The sequence below is a fragment of the Carassius auratus genome, chromosome 15, assembly GCF_003368295.1.
Source record: "Carassius auratus strain Wakin chromosome 15, ASM336829v1, whole genome shotgun sequence".
Classification (NCBI taxonomy): Eukaryota; Metazoa; Chordata; class Actinopteri; order Cypriniformes; family Cyprinidae; genus Carassius; species Carassius auratus.
In genome coordinates, this window is record NC_039257.1 from 14,847,878 (window position 1) to 14,858,259 (window position 10,382).

Consider the following 10,382-nt stretch of genomic DNA (forward strand, 5'->3'; position numbering starts at 1 on the left):
TAATATTATTATTAAAGACAAAACACAAATGTGTATCATAAACAGACATTTATAAAAAAAAAATTAAGAACTTTATAAATGCTAAGTCTTACAGGAATTAAACAAAAATCAGTTTTAACTTGGCATCAAAAGAACTGAGTCACAGACATGTGTGGTCAAGGTGTCCTGGTGATGGAAAAATTGTAGTTTTGTTATCTTCCTGGGGTTTAGGTCTAGTCTGTGTTCTTTGCTACTTACCCATGCCACTTGTTCATGTCACATATAGCTTTTCACTCTGCACATAATGCTACACTTGAGTCCACACTTGAAACATTTCAAAATTGCACTAGCACTGCTGTAAAGTTTGGGTAATGAGGCCCTGCACCAGTAGGTCTAACTTCCACACTGAGGTGCCAAAGTTATAGACCTACTGTGTGAATTACCAACCCAGAATAAAGACTTCCTTTAAAAACTAAATGTCCACTGAACAACCAATAGTATTCCTACACACTATATTTGCCCTAAAATATTGAGACATAAGGAACACAAGAATTTAAACTACAGTTTTACACTTTACCTAGACTTAAACTTGTTGACAGAACCTTGTTCAGACAACATAAAGCAGAGAACTATATATATGACCATTTCATTTAATATACTAGTATATTAGTATTTGAGTTATAGAAGTGTTTTTCATATATAGACATCATTTATGTACCCTATCATTTATAATCTTTGGTCTATGTTATCTTTTCTAGTTAGATTAGTTAGAGAAACCATTTAACTACAGTGTAACATGTCTTATCGTCTTCAGTCACTAGATGGTGCCATTTAGCTGTGCTTTCTTGCATTCATTTAAAAAGAGACTGTCCACTAATTTAAATACTAGGCTAGGCCTGTGTTTAATATGGATAAATAAATGCATCAAGTTGTCACACTGTGGTAACGGTGTGAACTTTTCAAAAAGGTTACAAATCAAATTTGATGTCCTAGTTGCATTTTTAATATGCAACAAATTTACATTTCAGATACAGAGCACCAACAAACTAGAACACCATCTAACACTTGATCGCTGCTTTGCCAGGTCTTGATAATCAGTTAGCAGCCTAGGTGTGATATTTGATAGCAATCTTTCATTTGAAATGTTCCACATTTTTAATATTTGCAAAACTGGACTTTTCTTAAAAATAAAAAGACAAGTTCTCTGCACAGACCCTGTGGCCAGCTTTGACTCCTTCACCATGTGATGTATTCCAGTATTCAAGTGGAAGGAACTGGTTCTGTTGTTCTGAGTGATTCCAGTCCACAGTCTGACTTGTGATGCAGCCCAGAATTAATCCACACCATGCTGGTTTTGTCTGACGGGAGGAGAATTGGCCCGCGACTGGATCTGGTTTCTCCCTAGGTCTTTTTTTTTTTTTTTTTTTTCATTTCTATCAACAATGGGATTTGGGTTCCTTGCCACTGTCACCTTTTGGCTTGCTTAGTTTGCTTAGTTATTTAATAATTTGCAATATTGTCTATTTGATTGCAAAGACACTATTGGAAGAGAAGAGAACTGAGCTGGACAATGACGTCACTGAATCAAAGATGAACTGACTGTAACAGAATTTATTTTATTTTTTATTTATTTATTGTTAATGTCAGCTCAGTTTAATTAAATAATGATAGAAACAACTTTTAATTTTACTTATGTATTAGTAAATGTTAAAATAACATTAACTAAATTAATAAATGCTTCATAATTATTTTTCATTGTTAGTTTATGTTCATGTTAAGAAATTGAGCTTTATTGTAAAGCGTTACCAAAAATGCAAAAACAATCACAATTTTGTTCTGTTCTTAACTAAATAACATTTTTAATCGAGTAAATATTTCATTAATGAACAGGGAGAATATCCCAAGCTCAAGAAACCACTCAATTAGTATTTTAGATGCAATATTTAAGTCCCAAAATTTAATTTTAAAAGGTCATGCTTAAAAAGAAGTACTGGAGAGGGAAGAATTATTCTTGTTAATGTAAACTGAAAATAAAATTGCATTTTTATAGATCCGAGTATATTGTAGTATACGCATTGGCATTAACTGACAGAGCAAGTTTATAAAACGGATGAGCGGAAATTAAATGCTCTTTGTTATAATGATATCATAGGATGCAAAACTCAAGATCTGCGTAGAAATGTTGCTCCAAAATACGTGTCAAACAACTAGTCACTAGTTTATTGTTAAAAGTCAAAAAGGGAGAACAAAACTCATACAATATGTGTATCTTTAGATTTATATATATATATATATATATATATATATATATATATATATATATATACACACACACACACACACACAAATGTGTTATCACTACCATAGCTCTGATTTCATGAAATAACCTTTAATGAGAACGGCTTGCTGGAATGATAAGATTAAATGGTGATAAAGTTAATAAATAGATTATTTAAAAATATGTCTTTCAGCAGATGTAATTTAGTTGTTTGGAAGAGCATCTGGTACAGAAATGGTATCCAAGGACTGATGTAACATGAGACTACTCATTGTTGCTTGTTTCCTTTGTCAGTTAACCCAAAGCAGGATGAAAACATGTTTATTATGTGACTCTGTGCTTTAATTAGACCCAAGGGAGGCTTACTAACTGTCATAACGCTTCTTAAAAGCACAAACTATTATTGTTTTATGTGTGTGGTCAATAAATATTTGCTATTGTATTACCTCAATCATATCATATTTTAAATAAACAAATAATTCACAAATACACTTTTTTTTTTTTTTTTTTGCATTTATTTTATTTACACATGGTTTACTCACTGTTTACTTGTCCCCAGTAAAGTTGTAATTACTGGTAATTACAATGTCTCCCAAACTTTTCCTGAAGCTCATTATATTTTGGATTTCCTATGTATTTGTTTCCTTAAATATGGAATTTTTAAAATGGTTATGTTTTCTTTAGAATGCACATACGTATTTAAATGACGATATGACACTATAAAGCACAGGAAACATATGTAATATAGCACAAATACTAGTATATTTAAGAAAATGTGTATACATATTAGCTGTATACTTACATTACACACTTTCCTAGTGATAACATACATTTCAGAATGCAGCAAGGAACATTCATATCAGAAATAGCTTCTAAATAAAACAGACACTGTTGTTATGTATCTGCATGTACAGTTTGGATTAAATTTTAATCTTATAGTCTAACATAAAATCATTATCACTTGACTTTTTCAGAAATTGTAAAAACTGCAGGTTCATTCTCTATTCACACTGTAAGTCAAAAGATACCTGTCACAAATAAGATGTTATGGGCAATATAAGTACTGCAAGCACGTATGGATGTAACTGTAGAAATGTCATGCCACATTTTGCATACTTAAATTTTGTTGTTGTTTTACCAGCGAATTAGAGATCTGTGTTTTGTCTTACTGTTGTTCAGTACACTGAAAAAAAAGCCTTAACAAACAGTGTTTTTGAGTAAAGAAAACGCTTTATTTATTCAAACACCAGCTCTTTATTTACCCTTGCAATGGAAACAAGCAGAGATCTAGCTCCATAACTGTAAGGTTATACATATAGTTATAAGGTTTTGCCAACAGTTTGAGGATCCAATGGCGTTATGAGTTTTAGTCACAGCCTATTTTCATGGGTTAAATATTTGTAAAACCCACAAACAGTTTTGTTTTCACAAAAAAAAGTAGAAAATTTTGAGATATGAAGTTTATGTCTGACAGCCTGTAGTATTCTAAATTTATATTAATTTGATAATTTTCCACAGCACACCTGACAACCTTTCAGGCAAGAACTGCACTACGATATGGGATGTGCTCATTTTAATCTCACATGTAAGATATTTATGTGATTAATATACTTATTTACAGCAAACATAGACATTATTTTACAAAATGCCAAATTTCCTTCAAACAGTTTAGTATAAAAATGTAATGGCTGTGTGGAATATTTTATATGACTTCAAAAAAGCATGCAGTGAACATTAAATGCAGTAGGCTAACAAATTACATTGAGCATCATAATTTTTTTTAAAACAGAAATGTCTTTTAAAAAAGATTATAGTTTTTACTTGATAACAGCATCCATTTCTACAAAGTTTATTCACAATATCACACATATACTTTTAGATCCTGTATGTTGTACACTTCAGTTCAAAGGTTTAGGGTCAGTAAGTTCAAAGTTAAATTTAAAGAAATGAATACTTTTATTTAGCAATTATGCGTGAACTTGACAGTAAAAGTGACAGTAAAGACATTTATGTTGTTAGAGTTCTGTTTTTATGCTTTTGAAGTTTATATTCATCAAAGAATCATAAAAATACATGGTGTTCACAGAAGAAATTTAAGCATTACAACTGGTTTCCAACAATTAATTTTTTTTTTTTTTTTACACCAAATAAGCATATTAGAATTATTTCTGATTGGATGGTTGGAAAACTAGAAAACTTAATATCTTTTAAAATAAATTACATTTTAAAAGATATTAAAATTGAAAGCAGTTTTTTTTTCTTCATTTTAATAATGTCACATTATTACATTTTTACTGTATTTTTGATCAATAATTTAGACTTGAAACTTATTTCAAAAACATGTTTTTTTTAAACTTACGAACCCCAAACTTTTGTAGCAGTAGAACAAATTTAATTATTATTAATATTATTATTATTATTATTATATAACTTTTTAGCTAACATTAAAAAATAGCAATCCAAACAGATAGATAGATAGATAGATAGATAGATAGATAGATAGATAGATAGATAGATAGATAGATAGATAGATAGATAGATAGATAGATAGATAGATAGATAGATAGATAGATAGATAGATAGATAGATAGATCTTTTAGTTAATTTTATTTAGTGATTTCTTTGTGTCGGTCAGTTCGTGCACAATAACAAGGCGTGACTTTCTTCATATAGCTTCTGAGGCTCTCATCTCTAAAGCCATAAATGAGTGGGCTCAGAAAGCGGGGAAGCAGGATGAAGCAGAAGAAGTAGATAAAATACATATCTGCTTGTGACAAGTTTACACCCTGGACAAAAAAGAGTTCTGCGACAGGCTGGGAGAAGGCCATCATGCTGAGGAGCAGCTGGAACCCATGAAGCAGCACTGTGTGCAGAGCCTTCCTCACTGACACCCGGTCCTGCCGCATCCGCCGGGTCTCCAACAGGATCCGAATGTAGGTGAAGAGGATGACCACAGCAACCACTGCAAAGAAGATCCCATTGAGGCTGACTTTGAACAGAGCCTGAATGGGAGAAGCATTGAGCACAACAGTTTTGCAGAGCACAGGGGTTGAAAGGATATCTACGTTCGGCTTGAGCCGCATCAAGACAAAGTCAACGGTGGGCAGAATGCAGCTGATTATCCAGAGGCTTAGAATGATGATCCAAATCCATTCAGGTTTCCAGATGGCAGGACGGTGCAGCGGGTAGAAAATAGCCACATAACGCTCCAATGACATGGTGCAAAGGATGAGTGGGGTGTTTAGAAAGGTAGCAGTGGACACAAACAGCAATGGAGCACAGAAGACGATTGCAAACTGTACACTACCCATCACTAGCAAGAAAAGGGATACAGAGGAGAGCAGCTGCAAGCTGTCGTTGATCAGCATGTAAGTGAAGAGGATGTAACGGGAGCTGTCAAAGAACTGCCTGTGAGATGCAAAGGTGCACAGCGTCAGGAGGATGAAGAACAGGAAGACAATGAAGAACGGAATCACCACACACACCTTCATAATGACAGAGAGGTTCGTGCTGGATGTCGTGTTCTCTGGGAGGTCTGTCAGATTCTGCATGGTTTCAAGCACTATACAGAACTGCCGATGATGCAAAGGCTGAAAGGAAGTTTGCAAAAGAAAATCTATTTAGTTTGGAATGTGGTAAATGAGAACAGTATAGAATATAGCAGTAGGTATTCACTGGAGTATCAATTGGAGATTCTGAATCTGATCTGATTTCCATTCATAAACTTTACGCTTGTACACTTACCACGCTGCCTCTGTTGGAAAAGAAATGAAAAGATAATTAGAGATGGGCAGCCCACTTTTATACTGGAAAAGATTTGCTTCATGACAAAGGAATGGGATTTGTTTTCCCAAAGGATGGATTAATTTCACGCTATGAATGCAAAGCATCATTATAGCAATTAACGACCAATCAATCCAAACCACACAAATCAAGTTGGCTGTAACTTGAAGGAGTGTTTGTGAATCAATAGGCAATGTGCTTTTGAAAAATAATTGATAATAATCATATGCTTTTTTTATGTTTATACATTTTTCATTTTTTTCCCCCCTATGTTTAATAATCAAAAACTATAAAAAGTATATGCATTTTTAAGAAAAAAATTATCTGTTGTATCCGAGGTTTTATATGGAGTCCTAATTTTTTCATCTGGTTAACAAGAACCTATAGCAAAACTTTCTTTAAAGTAAATAATTAATTATTTGAAACTATTTATTTTCCATTTGTGACCCTGGAGCACAAAACCAGTCATAAGTAACGCGGGTATATTTGTAGCAATAGCCAAAAATATATTGTATGGGTCAAAATGATCTAGTTTTTATGCAAAAAATCGTCAGGATATTAAATAAAAATAATGTCCTATGAAGATATTTAGTAAATTTCCTATTGTAAAAATATCAAAAGTTAATTTCTGATTAATGATATACATTGCTAGAACTTAATTTGGACAACTTTAAAGGTTCTTCTCTCAAGATTTAGATTATTTTGCCACCCTCAGATTCCAAATAGTTGTATCTCGGCCAAATATTGTCCCATCCTAACAAACCATACATCAATGGAAAGCTTATTTATTCAGCTGATGCATAAACATTTGTAAAAAGCTTTCAGATGGTGCATAAGTCACAATTTAAAAAAATTTACCATTATGACTGGTTTTGTGGTTCAGGGTTTTAACATATATTAAATAAGTTATAAGTTATATATACATTTCATGCACTTTTGCATTTGAGAAAGTAATTTTGTAGTAAAGTATTTTTCTGTCCTTTCCAACTAATCTGTTATATAAGTTGTCAATTATTCACTGCTGGATAAGCATATTCAGAATGTTTGTCTGTTTCTTATAGCTAGTCATTAACAGAGCTATCAATTATTGACTGTGAACTGCTCTGCCTTTTGTTTGTTCAGCAGTGCAGCAGAAAAAGTTGTACTCGACGAAAGTACATTGGCAGCTCGATCTGCAGTGTCATATGCGTCACTCATAAGGGCAGTTAGACACGTAGCTCACAGTGCACTGACCTAAAATATTGGGGGAAGAGGGAAACATTGAGCAGAAAAGATCAAACAACAAGCTTTATGATAAAGAAGATCTGGAGCATTGCGGGAGGGGGCTTTTTTTAACATGTATGTTTTAATGTAAATCAACTGTAATGCCTTTACGCTTCAATTTAGAGCTGCATTTATTGTTATTTTATTTTATTGAGTGTATTTATTTATTTATTTATTTATTTTTATTTAATCTGGAACTTTTTTTATAGGACTTCCATTCTAACACTGGTAAAATCTCAGGATTAGACATGCTTTGCAGAAAATAGTTGGCCAAATCTTCCCAGAGTCAAATCCTATGTGATTAATTATGTGTTTGAGAAGGCCATAAATGGTAAACCACAATTTCATATCCGTGAAATTTGTGTTTCTTTATTGTTTTCCAATGATGCAACCAATATATGTATATGTACAGTATATGTTTATGCTGCATATGTATATGTATATGTACTGTACAGTATATGTGTAGGCCTCTCTTTCTAACACTGGTAAAATATCTAAGGATCAGATGTGCATCACAGAAAGTACTTGACCAAATCTTTCCAGAGTCAAATCCTGTGTGACTAATTATGTGCTTTAGAGGTTGTCAAGAAGGCCATCAGTGGTAAACCCCAAGTTTGTATATCAGTGTAATTGTGTTACCCAATTGCTTGGCAATGATGCAACCTGCCTGGCCAGATGAGGAGAAGCTTCCTGATCCCTTTGCACCGAACCAAGTTCCAAAGCAAATGTTTTTTTAATGACTTTTTGCTCTGATTAATCTCCTGAGTGATACCACACAGATCCAGTCTGTTAGAATGATGTAAATATGTTTAAGAAACATTGACCCACAAAAAGTGCAGCACCCAAGGCCGCAATAAAATAAATAAATAATAATAATTAAAATAAGAAAATGTATGTGATTATAATTTATGGACTTTGTGAGACTCAATATTTCTTGATACATTAGTCGTGGTTATCTAACAATATTGCTGCATAACCCTTGTGAGAACAAGCCAGCTTCTAAAGCGTCATTGCACCACTCCTTTTAGTTATATGAATACAAATCATGGGTTTTTTTGTGTTATGATGTTTTTATTGTTTTACTTTGTTAGTTAGCTGTATTTTTATTTTTACCTAATCAAAATAACCCAACAGCAGTTTGACTGAGATTAATTGGAATGCACAATTATTAAATATCATATCACATCATATCATATATCATATCATATCATACCATATCATATTATAATTTGAGAAAATAACTTTTTTTTAAATACCTAAGACATATCTCACCTAGATGAACTTGGGAACAGTGGGTGTATTCAAAGTGTCAATACAGGAGCAAAACTGTGGTCCTTTGCTTTACCCAAGTGCAGCCTGTACTTGTGTGTCTACATTCAGACAACTGTGTTGAGTCACAATTTAAAGATATATTAATTCAGCAGGATGGATTTTGTGTAAAGATTTTGTATATCTTTTCAACCCTAATGACCAAAAAACATTTGTTTAATATATAATTATATTATAACTGTAAAGTTTTCATGATTTAAACATTATTGTGTCATTGTTGCATATTTTCTAAGATTCCTCATTCTCCTAATATTATCAGAGACATTATATACATATTATGAGGTGCCAAACAGGAAATAACGATATAAAAATCTGAATATATATGTATAATTGTGAATATATAAATGTAAATCTAAATATATTTTCATAAGTCTGAATATATAAATGCAAATCTGAATATTTACTTAGAAATCTGAATATATAGTTATAAGTCTAAGTATATAAATGTCAATCTGAATATATACTTATATGTCTGAATATATAGAAGTAAATCGCTTAATTTATTTAATGTCACCATGGTTTGAGATAAGGGAATGAGCATTATGTATTGGAAAACTCTTTTTTTTTTTTTCATTTCTGCTGATGCCTGATTTGTTCACGTCTGTGTAGCTGCACAAACCAATGACGCTTCAGCCCGGCAATAGGGGCTCGGCCGACCATTATATAAGTTGCTCCATAGAAAGTGAAGTGAGAAACCACTACCCACACATGAGGTTTAAATAGATAGAATCCGCGCCTACATGTCTAAGTTATAGAATCTGACAAAAGTGGACGACGACATCCAGTCGGCGGCCAAACAGATCTCACTGTTAGATATGCCGCTGGACCACACCCATGAGGAGGCAATTCCCCTTGTGGAGTGGGCTGTCACACCGATAGGACATTCCAGTCCTTTTGATGCGTAAGCCAAAGCTATTGCATCAACAATCCAGTGAGACAGTCTTTGCTTAGTAACCAGCAGACCCTTCTGGTGGCCTCCAAAGCAAACAAACAGTTGTTCAGACTGCTTAAACAGTTTAGAACGGTCCACATAGGCTCTCAGAGCCCTAACAGGTCAGAGAGAATTCGGTCCCTGCACACCGTCTGCAACGGGGAGTCCCAATAGGGATATTACTTGTGCTCTAAAGGAAGTAGAGAGCACTTTTGGAACATAACCATGTCTCAGTTTTAAAATGTCCTTGAAGTCGTTGAGCCCAAACCTAAGACACGAGGTGCTGACTGAAAGTGCTTGTAAGTGACCCACACGCTTAACCGACACCAAAGCAAGGAGAAGGGCAGTTTAAAGTGATAACGGCCACAAGTCAGCCGAACTGAGCGGCTCAGATGGGGGCCTTTTTAGGGCCACTAGGACCATGGATAAGTCCCAACATGGCACAGTCCGAGGGCGAGGAGGATTCAGTCTCCTCACACCCTTCAGAAATTTTATGGCCAAGTCGTTTCTGCCTATTGAATAGCTGGCCTCGAGGGAATGATTCGCAGTGATGGCCACCACATATACTTTGAGTGTGGATGGGGCACGCCCCTTATCCAACAGCTCTTGCAGAAAAGTCAGCAGGCAGGTCACATCACATGAGAACGGGTCCACTTGCCGTGAAGAGCACCAACTGTGGAATACTGACAATTTTGGGCCATAGAGCTGTCTCATGGACATTGCCCTTGCCTAACCAATAGTGTTGCTTATCCTCGCTGGGAGCTTGTCAGATTCCTGTCGAGGCACCAGAGATGCAGATTCCACAACTCTGTGTGGGGG

The 10,382-nt window shown here is 34.3% G+C and overlaps 1 protein-coding gene across 1 annotated transcript; it reads right to left on the minus strand.

Annotated features, from left to right (window-relative positions):
• Positions 1 to 4,800: 4,800 nt before the first annotated feature.
• On the minus strand, positions 4,801 to 5,882 carry LOC113115554 (odorant receptor 131-2-like). The gene has a single exon (XM_026283132.1). The coding sequence runs from the start codon at positions 5,806 to 5,808 to the stop codon at positions 4,864 to 4,866; it is 945 nt and encodes a 314-aa protein (XP_026138917.1). The 5' UTR covers positions 5,809 to 5,882; the 3' UTR covers positions 4,801 to 4,863.
• Positions 5,883 to 10,382: the final 4,500 nt, after the last annotated feature.

What these genes read in the sequence shown, in the direction of transcription:
- LOC113115554 (XM_026283132.1), bottom strand. Translation starts at nt 5,808, where the DNA reads ATGCAGAATCTGACAGACCTCCCAGAGAACACGACATCCAGCACGAAC.